This window comes from Ammospiza caudacuta, chromosome 2 (genome assembly GCF_027887145.1).
Source record: "Ammospiza caudacuta isolate bAmmCau1 chromosome 2, bAmmCau1.pri, whole genome shotgun sequence".
NCBI lineage: Eukaryota > Metazoa > Chordata > Aves > Passeriformes > Passerellidae > Ammospiza > Ammospiza caudacuta.
The window spans coordinates 17,377,396-17,393,360 of record NC_080594.1 but is presented as its reverse complement, the minus strand read 5'-3'; the positions used below and the strand labels follow the sequence as shown (position 1 = coordinate 17,393,360).

General features: G+C 45.4%; 3 protein-coding genes across 5 annotated transcripts; 2 read left to right on the top strand and 1 right to left on the bottom strand.

Moving 5' to 3' along the window:
- Positions 1 to 200: 200 nt before the first annotated feature.
- TRMT10C (tRNA methyltransferase 10C, mitochondrial RNase P subunit) lies at positions 201 to 3,929 on the bottom strand. Of its 2 annotated transcripts, none has more exons than XM_058825346.1 (3): positions 3,800 to 3,929; positions 2,190 to 2,332; positions 201 to 2,005 (listed from the first exon to the last, which is right to left on the bottom strand). In XM_058825346.1, exon 3 carries the CDS (start codon positions 1,965 to 1,967, stop codon positions 714 to 716), a length of 1,254 nt encoding a protein of 417 aa, XP_058681329.1. In that variant the 5' UTR covers positions 1,968 to 2,005; positions 2,190 to 2,332; positions 3,800 to 3,929; the 3' UTR covers positions 201 to 713. The 2 variants fall into 2 exon arrangements, with proteins under 2 accessions (XP_058681329.1, XP_058681330.1); XM_058825347.1 differs by having other exon boundaries at positions 2,190 to 2,291; positions 3,800 to 3,817.
- A 52-nt stretch (positions 3,930 to 3,981) lies between these two features.
- TXNL4B (thioredoxin like 4B) lies at positions 3,982 to 6,896 on the top strand. The gene is made up of 4 exons (XM_058825639.1): positions 3,982 to 4,111; positions 4,369 to 4,534; positions 5,492 to 5,643; positions 6,081 to 6,896. The coding sequence occupies exons 2-4, from the start codon at positions 4,403 to 4,405 to the stop codon at positions 6,244 to 6,246; spliced, it is 450 nt and encodes a 149-aa protein (XP_058681622.1). The 5' UTR covers positions 3,982 to 4,111; positions 4,369 to 4,402; the 3' UTR covers positions 6,247 to 6,896.
- Positions 6,897 to 7,402: 506 nt separating this feature from the next.
- LOC131572457 (uncharacterized) lies at positions 7,403 to 15,689 on the top strand. Of its 2 annotated transcripts, none has more exons than XM_058825636.1 (2): positions 7,403 to 8,467; positions 13,901 to 15,689. In XM_058825636.1, the coding sequence occupies exon 2, from the start codon at positions 14,091 to 14,093 to the stop codon at positions 15,285 to 15,287; it is 1,197 nt and encodes a 398-aa protein (XP_058681619.1). In that variant the 5' UTR covers positions 7,403 to 8,467; positions 13,901 to 14,090; the 3' UTR covers positions 15,288 to 15,689. The 2 variants fall into 2 exon arrangements, with proteins under 2 accessions (XP_058681619.1, XP_058681621.1); XM_058825638.1 differs by lacking the exon at positions 7,403 to 8,467 and adding an exon at positions 12,694 to 12,882.
- Positions 15,690 to 15,965: the final 276 nt, after the last annotated feature.

Below are 15,965 nucleotides of genomic sequence, written 5' to 3'. Positions count from 1 at the left end.
GAACTGTAAAAAATATTAAAAGGCCCTCTGCTCCTATTTACTAATAGGACAGTTTACCAACTCAGAAGTTCCAGCACTTTGGGAAATCTACATTACATGGCCTGAAAACACAGGCACTCTGGGATAAAAGTCTTACCCAAAAGTAGGCAAGATTAATTTTTTTTTTTCAGCACAGTCAAGAAATTTGCCTGATTCCTTCCAAACAGGGACTTTATTTGTGTCAGACAGAACATCCAGAAATAAATTGTGCAGTTCCCCAAACTCACACAAGGTTTTAACCATTTAGGTCAGTTATCAAAGTCAATTCATTTGCACACAAGATGATTCAGGAAGTAATGGGAGAGGTCTCTTCTACTTCACCTTAGTGATCTTACAGAATAAAACTGTAGACAGCCTCCAAAGCAGTCTGAAGACCTTTGCATTCAGTAACAATCACCCTTGCTCAAGCACAGTTCAATGGAACAGACTGATAGCCTTCATGTAGAGTTATTTTTCTTTTACAACAGATTATCTAATTTGTCTTACATCATTTCAATTATGTGTGAATAAATTTAAACAGCTGGACTACTAAAGTAATTAAAAAAACCCAACTCTTAATGATGGTAATTTCAAACATAAGCAACAAAACGCGTTCTGAGATTAAAAGCTGAACAGAGCACCAAGAAGTCGGCACAGTTTGTGTGTAAAAAATTCATTTTTTCCTCCCCATCACTCTACTTTTGCTTTAGTTTATACCTCTTGGGGTAGTTTTTGGCAAATTGCTTTTCTACTTTTTCCCGTCCCTTCCCAAGTTTGAGTGTGCTGATAAGGTCTAATGTTTTTTTCAATTCCTTTACAGGCTTGTTTACAAAGTCACAGTATTTCCTTTTGGGAACAAATTCCAGAGCCTTCTTCCAGTCAGCTGTATCTTTCAAGGTTAATAAAATATGCATCATTTGATCCAGTGTGAGATTTTTGGCACCCGTACTCCACAGCAAATACTTATCCAGTGGAAGGGCTGCAGTCTCCAGCCCTAACCGCTTTGCCCGTGCTAAGGAGACTCCTCTTTTAATGCTCTTGTCAACCATTGACCCAACAATATAAATCTTATCATGATCAAATGCTTTCATTACTTTGGGAGAATCTGCTGTCAGATAGATGAGCTTCTCCTTGGGAAAGATTTCTGTGTAGCACTGGTCTGTCACTGTGATAAGCAGTTTGTCCCAGGCCTCTCTATAATTCTTGATGAATTCCCTGTGGTAGAGGCTATCATCTTTGAAGTTACAGAAGTGGATGTGGAATGGATCCACAGATCTCCGATTGCTGCTCTCGCTCATTACTATCTGCCTCACTGTGTTTGAGACTTCTCGCACAGACATGTCCTTTTCATAAGACATGTCAAATACCAGAGGCTGGCCAAAGATCATGGACTGAGCAGCCCTCCAGTTGTATGCTTTGTCCATGGTGCGGGACCATAAACACACAAATGGACTCTTCTTGGTCTCCTCTGTTTTTGAATCTTGATCTTGTGCTTCTAGCCTCCTTTCCCTTCTCTCATCCATCTTTCTCTTGTCATTTTTCTTGTGAAGTTCTTTGAGATGCAAATATTTTAAGTACTTCTTTTTGGCTGACTTAGAAGGACACTCCATAAAGGTTTTTAGCTGTTCTTCACTCATATTTTCTGGAACTGCTCTGCCAGCTAGCCTCCACATCTCCAAAGTCTCACGTGCAGCAGCCAAACTGGAAAGCTCCTTTGGCTCTGAGACCATCTCACTGACCTCTTCTTGCAACCCAGATTTCATTACCTTCTTCCACTCATCCAAATCCAGTTTTTCTGAGGGTTCACATGACTTGTCCTGCTTCAGACAAAGTGATAAACTCAGAGTTCTTCTGAGTGGAAACAAATCCTTTTTCATCCCATGTTGTGTGGCAAATGGAAGGACAGAACTTCTTACAATTCTTCTCAGAAGCATGTTAGCAGAGTGCATACTTAGGCATGTGCTGGATTGCAACACTTATCTGCAAACTCCAATAAGAGGAGAAAAAAACTTGTCAGAAATCACAGAACACACACAAAGAACACACATGCAGATTTTTATTAACACTGACAGACAACAGGTTACTTCTTGGAGGATGCTAGAAATTCCTCCTTCTATTATGAATTTTTTACTGATTCCTAAATAAAAACAGCTTAAACCAGCTATACTTACTGCAATTTAAAATGCAGTCAAACAACCTTCAAGAACTGTCCAAGATCTCTTCAAGTTATCTGTAGCATATGATGAGCCTTCACAACCAAAGTCAGTGAAATGCTGCATGCAAACCAGAAGAATTTTTATGTAATTTATCTATCCTGTCAAAACGGGAAGAAGAGAGGGAAGAATAACAATTAGTACAAGAAAAGACCATCTTTTTTCTTTTTGCTAAATTGTCTGTGAAGCTGGCATAGGCTCATAAAGCTGAGGACATAAATTTCCCCAGTCTCATTAATTTTATCCACACTTGTATTTACATATGAAAGGTCTGCAGAAAGAAAAACACACCCAAGAACATTTAATAGTTTCCCTGGCCTACGCACACTACTGAACTGAGCATCAGTGGGGTTTCAGTCCTTGAGGAAACATGATTTGGACAAAACTAGAATTAATTCCAAATTTTTTTTAAAAAATAAAAATTCATAATCTTCCTAATAAACTGAAAATAATGTGATATACAGAACAAGAAGTTAGATCTAATATTGGGTTTGTAAACATGTACCTGCTCAGATAAGAGGCACAAAAGGAGCAGTGTATTATTTAGAAAACTTATATAACCTGGCATGTGTTTTACTACACAGTAATTGGTCAAATTGGTGGCTGACCTCTCATGTTCTGCCATTATTAAGATAAAAGAAACAAGAACAACCAAGCAACCTAACAATGTGAAAATTTGTAAGTGCAAGTAGTTAAATCCTTCAATGTAAAATTGAACGATTTAACTGCTGGCAAAAGTAATTCTCAAAGAAGCACTGAGAAATCAAGGGATCAGTTCCTCAATTAACTTACATGACTGGAACTCCATTTAAGTCAATATCAAGCATCAGACTTACACCATCAGAATACCTGATGACAGCTTTTGATAGAACCAAGCAGTGTGTCATTCACACTAACATCATTACTGCAAGAATCCATCTAAGGCTTTTTGAAGAGCCTAGATTTGTAGCACTGAAAGTATTTTTTTTTTCTTTTTTATAATGAATTCACTGCAACTCATCAACTCATCTCAATAACAGAAAGGCTCTCCACTGATATTTCAGAGACTGAACAACTTGCCTTACTTCCCCAGCCTAGCTGCCCACTCATAATCACAGACTGTGTAAGGCTGGGAGGGGCCTCAATGGATGCGGTCCAACTCGTCTGCTCGAGCAGGGCCATCCCAGAGCACATGGCACAGGGCTGCGTCTAAACAGGTCTGGAATATCTCCAGTAAGGGAGACTCCACAGCCCCTCTGGGCAGCCAGTTCAGTGCACAAACGCCTGCAGAGTAAAGAGTTGCTCCTCACGTCCAGGTGAAATTCTGTGCCTCAGATTCTGCCCATTGCTTCTTGTCCCACGGCCTGGCACCACGGACAAGAGCCTGGATCCATACTCTGACACTCACCGATGAGGCCGGCTGCAGGGGAGCAGCCCTGCACATGTTTAACAACTTTTAAACCAGCCCACGAGCACCCGAGCCGCTGAGCGCAGGCTCCCACCCCACAGTCCCGCGTTGTGCCCCCGAGCCCTGCCGGGGACACCGGCGGGGCCCGCGGCCTCCGGGGCACCGCTCCCCGGAGAAGCACCTGCCGGATCTGCGCTCCCTCCCGCGGCGCTCGGTCGGGCAGGGCAGGGCCGGGCCGGGCGGACCCCGAGGTGCCCCGAGCTCACCGCCGGCCCCGGCCCCGGCCGCGCCGCCACCGCCGCTCACCTCGCGGAGCCGCCGCGCCTGCGCGGGGCGGGCCCGCGGTGCTCCCCTCGGCCGTCCCCGGCGCTCCGCGGATGCACCGCCGCGTTCCGGGCTGTGTGCGCCCCACAGCGGGAGCTGCGGCGGGCGGTGATCCGAACCCCCCCCGTATTCCGTTCCCGGGGAGCCCCGGGCACCGAGGGGGCTGCCGGTGGGTGCTGCCGCCGCCCCTGGTGCGGGCAGGGTCTGTCCCTGCCGCCGCGCTGGGCTGCGGCGTGAGGCGGTCGGCTGGGGCCGAGGGGTTTGTCAGCCCGGCCTGCTCATCTGTGATCTCTCTCTTGCTCTCTTCTCTCCCCCCTTTTCCTTTTAAAAAATGTAATAGCACAGAGAAGTTTGGCTTCTTTTCGGCCCGCAGGTTGCTGTTGTTTGATGGTGCGTTGTTTTGTTGTTTTTTCCCCTAACTGGAAGGCTGGGATTTTAGTGGAGACCGTGATCTGTCGCGATGAGTTTCCTGCTGCCCAAACTGACCTGTAAGAGGGAAGTGGATCAGGCAATTAAAAGCGTCGCTGAGAAGGTTTTGGTTCTCCGTTTTGGAAGAGATAATGATGCTGTTTGTCTGCAGCTCGATGATATTGTAAGACCTTTTTTTTTTCTTTTTTTTTTTTTTTTTTTTAACGGACCGTACAAGTATATTTGGCGCATAGAAGAGAATGTTTTTGCTACGATAGGCACTCATGGAAAGTTTGGTGACCAATATAGAATGAAATTACACGATACTTATAAAAAGGTTTAAAGAGTAAGTGTGAAAAACGCCAACCACTTGTTTTTAAAATTTTAAAAGTTTAATAGTAATAAAATGGTTATAAAAATAGTAACACAATTAGAGTAATAACAGTTGGGACAAATTGAATGAGGACAATATGAGACAATAAAATACAAAGAGTTACGGATGTTCGGGTACCTTTTTCTGGGCAGCGCGAGCCCAAAAAAGGACACCCGTTAACAAAGGATTAACCCTTAAAAACAACAGCCTGTTGCATATTCATACACCTCATACATGATGCATAAATTCCATTCTAACACAGGATTCTGTCTGGTCAGTGTCAACTTTTTCCTTCTAATCCTAACAGCGCCTCCAAAGCAAGAAGAAGTTCGTTTCTTCTGATAAGAAGGCAATAAATTCCCTTTCTCTGAAAGATTTAGGTGTCCTGTGGCTGCTATCTCGCTGCAAGTCCTTTCTGTTAAACAAAGCATCTTACATAGCATAGTTGCTATTTTAACAATTTTTATAACGTAAAACTATATTTAACACAGTTTAAGAAAATTAATACAGCATTGCTTTCTAACAGAACACATATAATATTCATTTTAATATTTGCAAAAAGCCAATCATAAAATACATGCATTTTTCACAGTAAGCATCTGTGTTACTACTGTAGTGGCTGAACAAAGTGCTTGAGGTAGACAAGATGTGATATTCTATACCTGCTTAAGCTAGTAACACATAAGAGAAACAGGCTTTATAAAGTTTGCTGCCCTCTTGTTCTTGTTTCTCAGTCTGTTTGTCATGTGCCTTTCTCACTCTTTGCAGCTTGCAAAAACAGCTCATGACCTAAGTAAAATGGCAGTCATTTACCTGGTGGATGTGAACAATGTCCCAGTGTACACCCAGTATTTTGACATCAGTTATATTCCATCTACTGTATTTTTCTTCAATGGACAGCACATGAAGGTTGATTATGGGTAAGTCATCCTACCATTGTCTATTATGTCTGTAAGAATTATCAGTCTTTCTATGTTATCATGTCTGGGGGAGGTAGCATTTGAAAACTATAATGTTGTTACCAGCATCTGCTTTGAGAATTCTGTAGGAAGCCAGAAGGATGTAAATAGGGAAGTAATTTGAAATATGCCCTGATGCAATAAGTGGGTGAAATACATCTGAATCTGCAAGAAATAGTAAGAAATTATTAAAATCTCAGACATAACACTGTACCTATTTGACCTTTGGAGGTCACAGCATATTCCTGACTTGGCTATGCCATTACAAGGTTAGTTCATTCTTTTGGAATGACCAGATCAGAACTTATGTCATATGGGCATATTTTCACATTTTTAGGTGGTTTTTCTCTGAAGACTTTAATGTTACAATTCTACCTTTGTCTTATGCTTATATTTAGGTCTCCAGATCACACCAAATTTGTGGGAAGCTTCAAAACAAAGCAAGACTTTATCGATCTGATTGAAGTGATCTACCGTGGAGCAATGCGGGGAAAGCTCATTGTGAGAAGTCCTATTGATCCCAATAACATTCCTAAATATGACCTTCTCTACCAAGGAATTTAATGGGTTAATCTGAGAAAATAATTACACAAATGGACACTGTTGTAGTTCCCTTTTTCCTTTGAGTATTTTTGGCCTCCTCTGACACTGTGGGACAGTTTGAGCATTTATCCTGAAGGATCATATTGGTCTCCTTCTGAAGACAGATATTCTGTCACCTCATGCTTCTCTCGTAAATAAAGCCACGTGTTCATGCACAGAGTTCTTTGAGTTGTGTGCTGACCAGCCCTTAGAAAACAGGCAGGCTGTGTGCATCCTCAGCTGTGGCATCTCCAGTGCAACCTTCTTCAGGGAACTGAGGCACGCTGGTAGTTTTGTGTTTAGTACCATTTTCATTCAGATGTAATAACAGCAAACGTGACATTAATAAAAAAGCTGTGCTTGCTCTCAAGAACATTCAATTGAATGTGCCTTTCCTATGAAGAATGTTACATTTTACCCATTGCTGCATAACAGGACAGAAGTTTCTTCTGAGAGATGATGACTGAAATCTGAAATGGATATAAACACAAAGGCAAGTTGATGCTCTCTTCTCTCTGATACCCATTATTACTGTTCAGCAGTTTTTTTGACTGAGATTGAAATGTTCTACACTTGTAGAAGGTTTTGTCATCTTTCAAAGGATCCTTTTTTGTGGCCATTGAACACTTTTGATTCCCATGGGTTTGAACTGGAAATTAAGAATAATTCTTTTGTTTATATTCACTTTAAAGATTATTTGAACTTCTGCTTGTACACATTGCGAGCCTCGAGTATGTAAATTTAAAAACTGTATTTCCCACCTCTGTCTGAACTAAAACAGCTGAGAGGAAGCAGCAGTGTCATTCCTTTGCATCAGTTTGGTCACTGCAGGCTGCCTGATTAGAGTATCTCTATAGCAGCTCATGGCCAGAGTTGGCTTTAAAATGGAAATAATTCTCACTGGCTGAGTTGGCTTTAAAATGGAAATGATTTTACCTCCATGTGTCATGTTTGGGGCACACCAGCTCCAACTGGAGGGAAGCAGTAGTGTGTGCTTCCCTGAAGCATTGTTCAGCTTAACAGTAAATGTTTCAAGGAGGAAGGTGGATGTTCCAGCTCTTGAAAGATTTTAAACACTACATGGTGCATAGGAGGAAACAGATTCTTTATAGATGCTTTTGCTATTCCAGATTTGGCCTTCTAATGAAGCTAAGCACTTAAGCAAATGTTTTCCTGATAGTTTAGTCTGATTATAGAGCCAAAACTATGGAATGTTTATTATGGAAAATTATAGATGAGAGTTGGTATACCTTAACATCTTTAATTCAATTTTAAATTTCACAGCTAGTCAGAGGGTTGTGGCTTAAGGCTTTCACCAATGGATATCTTTCCTAATAGTTAACTTTTGTGTTTTTCTTCTCTGACAGAACTCAGTAGATCCCTCTGGGTGTCCAGAGTTGCCGAGGACCCCACTGGGGGGCTTGGAGACCCTGGCATGCTGCCCAGAACACCTGGGGATTTGATTTTGACCCTTGGAGCAAGTTGCCAACTTTGTATGAGGACGTGAAGGTCACACAGGTTTGAATAGTGTAATAACAAAATGATCACAGGGTGAAAATGTAGATTTTAGGATTTTTGGTACAGGGGTTATGGGGACAAGATGGAGGAATCTGGGCATGTCTGACCTTCCTCCTTTTTCTTCTTGTTCTCCATTTTCTGCTGGGATGTTGGCACTTTGGGATTGGTCTAGAGTAGAAGTGCACTGTCCAACATAGGTGATAGGTATTGGGAATTAAGTGTAAATAGGATATACGTAGTTTGTAGTATAAAAGGACAGCACCGCCTCGGGGGCGGTCAGAGCGCTCGTGGCTGCCCTGCAGAGCGGATCTCTGCCAGGCAGAAAGAAAATTTTATAGATAAGAATTAATAAACATCCTCAAGACCGAAAAGTGAAGAGTCCAGACTCGTTCTTCATTTGTGCAGAGACATCCTACGCATCTCAGGGCAGCAATTACCAACAGCAACCCAAGATTTGGCATCCCTGGCTGGGCACGTTCCAAGGGGGCACTGATAAACCTCTTGGGAAGCAGCCAGAACAGCCTGGGAAGCAGCAGCCACTCTCAAGGCCATCCAGAGAGCTGCTGCCGAAGGGACTCGTAGCAGAACAGTCCGGAGGGAGCCAGAAGGTGCCCTGGATCCTCTCTCCTGTGAACTGCTGGCATTTCCAGCTGGACCTTCAGACTGCCCCGACAACTCGGATTTGGTAAGAAGGTCAAAATTAAGAACATGGGGGGGGATATGCTCCCAGGAACAGTTAGGGATTTTGTCAGCCTTACAAGGCGTGGCAGAGGCTTGAAATTTCCCGATGGAAATTTCAAAGAAAGACCTCAGAGATCTTTTGCTATGGGTACACTCTAATTATCCATACTCAGAGACACGTCTATTGTTTGAAGTGGGATTCTGGCAAGAAATCAACAGACATCTTTATCATTCGGCCACAAGAACAGATGAAACGGCACTGAAACTTTTACCACCTGCACAGGTGATGCTGGAAGCAACCTCAGCAAGATGTGGGCAGGTTGCCAAACAGCAGGTTGCTGAAACTCCCACAGGGGCAGAGGGAGGGGAGCAGAGGCAGAAGCGGAGGGCGGCTCTTGTTCCAATTGTCCCAGGGGAAACAGAAACAGCTCCCATAAAAGGGGAACAGGAGGGAACTTCATCACCTCCGATTCCCTCATCACCCCGGAAGCCCACGGGACCTCCAAAACGCCCAGAATCCCCAGATACTTCAGGTTTTTCGGGCTCCGACTCAGACACCCTCTCACTCCCGGGGGAGCTCAGGGCTGAAATTTCCCCAAGCGAATTCGAGGAATCGGACTGTGCCATTTTAGAGGCGTGTCCTCCCGATTCGCAGGAGCCAAAGGGACACAGGAGAGGGAAAACAGCAGAGTCGGGCCGGGGGGCCGAAGTGGGACCAGAGGGGGCAAAGCTCTCTGGCGGCGGGCGCGGTCCCGCGGGCGGCGGCCTCAGGCGGCGGCGGGGCAGCGGCGAGGGGGGGGGGGGAAGGACCCGGTGGGAGACTCGGGAGCTGACGCGGTTTGCGCGGTGCCGGCGGCAGCTTCGACGGGCGCGGTGCAAAAAACGCGAGCGAGGGGCAGAAATCGCGAGGCAAATGTGGCGCAGCCACCCGGGGACAGCTCTCAGACCGCGGCGACAGCGTCCGGGGACGAGCCCGGCGGGACAGCTGCACAGTCCCAGCCGGCACCCGTAGGCAGGCGCGCGGTGATGACGCCGTACCCGGATTCGGGACGCGGAGATCTGCCCGAATCGCAGCGCGGGCAGAAGCCCAGCGGGAATTGCGCGCGCCGGTGGGGATGCGGATACAGTGCCGGGGGAAGAGGAGGGGATTCAGGAACGGATCAAACCGGGAGGGGAAACATCGGAGGCGGAACGGGAAGGAGACAGTGACGTCAGTCTAGGGGAGGCAGGAGGCGTTCCCGAGCGGCTGAGCGCGGTCGGAGGCGGGTCCGCTCCCCTGTGACGGCACGGGCAGGGAAGGGGCGTGCTCGGGGCTCGGTCACATCCCGGGGCTCCGCCCCCTCTCCGGTTCCCGTCCCTCCAGTCCCAGTCCCTTCGATCCCGACCTCTCCAGTCCCGGGGAGACACACACGTATCCAATCTCAACTGCTGGCTCAGTCAAAAATCACAGTCTCGGTCTCACTCAAAATCGCGAACGCTGCAGTCAGCCGAACAGGAGCCGATCGCGGTCGCGCCGCCATCACGGTCAGCCAGGCGGGCGACAGCGCCACCTTGTGGTGGCGTCACCACATTGCAGGACATGCCAGGCCTGCCCGACCAAGCCACAGCGCCGTCTGGTGGCGGGACTGCAACATTGCAACACTTATTTCCAACTACGTGGAAAAGGAAATCTAAATCAAAGACAAGTACAACACAACAAATGGAGTTTTCATCAGCTTCTGAATCTCACGAAGCTCAAGACACTTTGATGAGGCACAACAACAGGATGATACAATAGGCATTGCTGCCTCAGAGGGTGTTCCAGCAGGGATGTTTTCAGCAGCAACAGCAGCCAGTTCTTCAGGCAGGAAGCCAACAATCACTGTACTGAGGAGTGCAGCCAAATACCTTCTATGATATTTAAGCATGGCCACGGGAACGCAAGCACGAGAATTTCAGATTCCTGTTCCGGATTTAGGAACAAGGCCGAAGACTTCATCAAATCGAGGATTTCAGAGACACCAATGACTTCTACAACTGCACTGTACCTGCAGATACCCATGGAGCTGAGGTTCCAGAAGAAGTGGAAGTTGAAACAATGGATTGGACAGATATTAAAAAAGAATTAGGGAAAGAAAAAGACTTATTGCAAGGTTCAGGGGACATCACAATGCCAGTGACATATGATGCACAGGGTGAGAATCCAAGGTGGGATAGACTGGATCATGAGGTGGTTAAAGAATTAGCTGAAGTCATCAGAGACAATGGACTGAATTCACAATATTTTAAGCAGCTTCTGAAGGGAACTTTCAACATGTATGACTTTACACATTATAACATCAGTTGCCTTGTGCCAATGATTCTCACTGACATGCAGAATCTTGTGTGGAACACAAGATGGAGAAGATCTCTCACAGAGCTGAGGCTCAGATACCAAGGTGGACCAAGCACAAAACTCACAGTGGCACAGTTAGCAGGTGATCCTCCAGATGACAATCCAACACAACAAGCAGCGAGGCTTCCAAAACAAGTGCTGAATGACATCAAGGAAGCAGCCCGAAGAGCAATCCTGCAGATTGCTCCAGCAGGACACAAGATATCCCATTCACAAATGTCAGACAAGGTCCCATTGAACCTTTTTCCTCATTCACAGATCAACTCACACAAGCTGTGGATCAACAAGTGACAGATGACGCGGTGAAACCACATCTCATCGAAAGTCTTGCCTATGCCAATGCCAATCCGGATTGCCAATGGGTCATCAGTGCAATGCCCAGTCGACCTTCTTTGGCAGAAATGGTAGAGGCATGCAGCAAAGTGGGAACACCTCAGCACGTTGCATCCATCGTGAAGCAGGAATTGTGAGGAGAATTGGAAGAACAACTGGGAGGATGGTTGGGAGAAAAAATGGAAAGAATTTTTGGAATGGAAAGAATGAGAAGATTGACAAGATGGACAAAGTTCTAGCAAGCATTGAAAAGAAGAGCAACTCATCTGGAGGACAATGCTACAGGTGAGGAGCGTTTGGACACATGAAGAAGAACTGCCCACAAGCACAAATGCAAGTGCCAAAGACAGAAAGGCCACTTCTGTCCAAGATGCAGAAGAGGAAGACAATTTGCGAAGGAATGTTATTCTCAAACGGATGTGGATGGAAAACCTCTACCGTGTCCAGGAAACACCAAAAAGAGCGCGCAACATCATCAGCACATGTCGACACAAGTGATGGCGATGACACAAGAGCAGACAGGACAATCATCGAAGAATGTCGGACAGATTCCCTCAGCAAAGTCATCAGCAGAATCCACAGTGACCCAGAACTTTTCCCACCAGGAGCACAGTGCACATTGGCAGCTTCCAAGTTAACGTGCTTCTTGGATGGAAGTCACGCAGTGATACCAACAGGTGTCAACAGGGCTTCACCCAAGAGACAAGATTTCTTGATAATAGGTCAAGACAGAAGTAGTACCCTTGGACTTGTCATTTATCCTTCAATCATATCAGCAAATCAACACGAAGAGTTGACGGTTTTAGCCAAGGCTCTTCAACCACCATTGATTGTGGCAGAAAACACCCCAGCAGCAAAAGCTATTTGCCACCACACACCATGGAACAGGTCATGCCGGTGTTTGACTAAGAAGAGTCTTCTTCAAAGGAACAGGTGGAAGTACATACCACATGGGTGAAACATATAGGCCGAGATCGACCCACTCTCACTTGTCAGTTGACCTGTGGATAAAGAACAATCATTGTCAGAGGAATGCTTGACACAGGGGCAGATGTCACAGTTATATCCTACGTCTTTTGGCTCAAGAATGGAGTTTGATTGCGCCCTTGGGTTCCCTCACAGGCATAGGGGGAAGTTCTCTGTGTCTGCAGAGTGAGAATTCTATCGTTGTCACAGGATCAGGAAACCAGATGGCGATCATTCGTCCTTTTGTTGTGCAGAAGCCCATCATAGTATGGGGAAAAGACCTTTTAGCACAATGGGGCATGAAGCTGGAGGTGGATTTTTAGTGGGGTCGCTGTGGCACTTGCCACACTGAAGTTGACCTGGAAAACAGATGATCCAGTTTGGGTGGATCAGTGGCCGCTTGAGCAAAAAAAGTCGAGTGCATTGAAAAACCTGGTCCAAGAACAACTGCAAATGGGACACATCAAGCCAACAGATAGTCCATGGAACTCTCCAGTGTTCATCATCCAAAAGAAAGCATCAGGCACATGGAGACTGTTGCATAACCTCAGGAAGATCAACGAAGTCCTCAAAGACATGGGACCACTTCAACTGGGACTTCCCTCAGTCTCGATGATTCCCAGAGATTGGCCGCTTGTTGTCATTGACCCCAAGGACTGTTTCTTCAGCATTCTGCTTCATCCAGATGATGCTCCAAGATTTGCCTTCTCAGTTCCAAGTATCAACAAGGACACGCCTCTGCAGCGGTACTATTGGGTGGTCCTTGTTTTTGTTCAAACAACTTCTCAATCTGATCACAGATGTGTTGCGGGTGTGGTCAGATGATTGGAAGGTTCACTTTTGAAAGAGACAAGTTTTATATTCATACTTGTCAGGCATGAAAATATTGCTAGAAAACAGAGAACATAAATACTTCATCACTCACATCAGAGCACACACACTGCTTCTAGGATTTCTAGCGGAAGGGAATGCTTGAGCAGACAGGTTGACAATGCCCATTTCACAAACCCTACTGGACATTTTTGAGCAGGCAAGATTAAGCCACGCATTTTTTCATCAGAATGCACAGGCACTGATGGAATCCTTTCATCTTTCAAAGAGCCAGGTGAGGGAAATCATTAGTGCTTGTCCAGACTGTCAGCTTGTGCAGCCACCTGCTTCCACAGGAGCAGTCAATCCACGGGGACTGCAAAGTCTTCAACTGTGGCAAACTGACGTCACAAAATATCCATCATTTAGAAAGCTGAAAAATGTTCATGTTTCAGTGGACACATTTTCAGGAGCAGTCTTTGCATCAGCACATACAGGAGAAACAAACAGCAGAACATGCCTGTTGACATTTCTTGCAAGCATTTGCATCATTAGGTGTACCTCAAGAGATAAAAACAGACAATGGCCCAACATACACAGGGACGGTGCTTGACAAATTTCTGAAAAAGTGGGGTATCAGACACACATTTGGTATTCCATATTCCTCCACAGGTCAAGCAATCATTGAAAAAACACATCATACCCTGGAATCCCTTTTGGATAGACAAAAAGGGGGGGAGCCATGAGGTTGAACAAGGCATTGTATGTGTTGAATTTTCTCAACAGTTTGTCTTCCAGAGCCCAATCCACCGATTTTAAGACACTTTTCGAACAGCTCTCAGGCAAAACTAAAGGAGAATCCTTTAGTTTTGATCAGAAATCCAGAGACAGGACAAATAGAAGGTCCCTTCAAATTAATTACATTGGGCAAGGGTTTCGCTTGTGTTTCCACAGGGCGAGGTCTGAAGTGGGTGTCAACGCGACACGTGAAGCCATTTTGGACTCGAGAGCAAGAAGACACTGATCCTGGAAACAGAGAAGTGAGCACGCAGACAGAAGAGAACCAGACTCTAGATATTGACTCAGAAAAGACATAAAAGAACAAGGACTTGGGGGTTTCTTTTGGGGTTTGGGTGTCAAAAACATGGCAAAGCTTCTCACCAAGGGTGAAGCCATGAGCTTGGTAATGCTTGTGTGCCTCATTCTTCCACCTATTGCTTTTAGCAATGGGGTGGATTTGCCCATTGTCCAACCAAAACAGAACGTTTGGAAAGCTTTGGCTCAGGCAGCAAATCTAGACAGCATTTACTTGATACACTCAAGGCCAGGGAGACCATTTTCAACATGCATGGTTGGATTACCAGTGGACAAATGGCTGGTTCCAAAACACACTCCTGTAAAAGTCTCACAGGTCATTATGGATCCTGTGAGTGAGTGGTGTTCTTGGACAAAACTCCTTCCTGTGGCTTCCTCTGAACCTCAGGAATTGGAAATTTTTGGGTCCACGACAATGGAACTTTGCATGAGATTTGAAATTTCGGATGTGACAAAAGCAAAAAATAAGACCATTGATGTCATTCCGAATCATGCCTTTCACAAAAATGCATTGGCTTGGTGCAAATACGCCAAGACGACAACCAAAGCATCGCTCCAAGTTCCAGCACAATTGCCACAGGGGATCTTTTTCATTTGTGGGGACAGAATTTGGCATGGCATCCCTGCAAATGTCAAAGGCGGTCCATGCAGCATTGGAAGAATTTCATTGTTGTCAACTGATTTGAAATCATTGAAAGAGCAAAAATGTAAAGGGAAAAGATCATTGGAACAGTATAGTCCAAATTGTGATGATGAGGTAAACACTTGGGACAAGGCTCGGAGAATTGCCCTTGCGATTTTCTCACCTCAGACAACGTTGGGGGTGGCCTTGACCCAACTGGACCACATGGGTTGTTGGTTGAGCAAACATGCTCAATCCGTCCCTCTTGCACTGAGTGATATGTTAAAAGACATTGACAGTGTGAGATGGTCAACTCTTCAAAATAGAGCAGCAATCAATTATCTGCTGCTGGCACATGGACATGGATGTGAGGAATTTGAGGGAATGTGCTGCATGAACCTGACAAATCACTCAGAGTCAATTCATGAGAACATCAAAAAGATAGAGGAAAGTATAAATAAGCTTGGGGAGATCACTGGATCTTGGATCGAGGATGTGGTTGGGTTTTTTGATCTTTCTCCATTGTGGAAAGAGCTTCTAAAAATAGGGTTTTATATTTTAGTAGGACTTTTGGTTCTAATGCTCATTGTGCCATGCATCTTTTGTGTGTGCAGCGGGTTATGAATTGAGTCGCCAAATGTTACAGTGTGGTTTTATTTTGCAGGTAATTGTTTGATTTGTTGTTTGGTAGTTTGTTGGGCTTTTCCCCCCTTGCTTTTGGAGTGACACAGACTTGTCTTTATTATTCAATTGAGCCAGGTGTCCCTTTATCTCTTTGCTACTTAGCTACTTTTCTGCCAAGTTTCAAACCCTTTCCTCCCACATCCAGTTGTTAACCCCTCCAGTCCCAAGCAGTTTTCCTCTCTTGTATCCTTTGCCCTTGTGTTCCATCCCCAGTTCTCCTGATTAGCTGAACATTGTATCCTCCCTTGAGACCTGCCCCCCTGTATCAGCTGTTGCTTGCCCCCAGCTTATTGCCTGGGACCCCGAGACTGGGGGAGTGTAACATCCAATAAAGTAATCCAGTGCCACCCCAGGCCCTTGCTGCTGTGGCCTCTTTGTTCTGTGTGCACCTCCTCTGGTAGCTGGGATTCTGCGGAGCCCCGAAAGGGGGACCATCACCCCCCACTGTCACCATCTAGCCAGGACATGCAACAGCCAAAGAGGTGCTTTTGGTGCAAACAGAAGGGGGAGACTTCTCAAAACCAAACATAGTTTCAAACTTAGAACTGTGGTTTTCTCCACAGTGAGATGAAAGTGCTTAAGTGACTGAAATGTGCAGAGGCTCTTATGAAAGGAAGA

Bases quoted from the DNA above. Each gene is read 5' to 3' on its own strand.
- TRMT10C (XM_058825346.1), bottom strand. From the start codon at position 1,967: ATGCACTCTGCTAACATGCTTCTGAGAAGAATTGTAAGAAGTTCTGTC.
- TXNL4B (XM_058825639.1), top strand. From the start codon at position 4,403: ATGAGTTTCCTGCTGCCCAAACTGACCTGTAAGAGGGAAGTGGATCAG. The intron at 4,535-5,491 runs GTAAGACCTTTT...CACTCTTTGCAG, and splicing joins GTCTGCAGCTCGATGATATT to CTTGCAAAAACAGCTCATGA. The intron at 5,644-6,080 runs GTAAGTCATCCT...GCTTATATTTAG, and splicing joins CACATGAAGGTTGATTATGG to GTCTCCAGATCACACCAAAT.
- LOC131572457 (XM_058825636.1), top strand. From the start codon at position 14,091: ATGGCAAAGCTTCTCACCAAGGGTGAAGCCATGAGCTTGGTAATGCTT.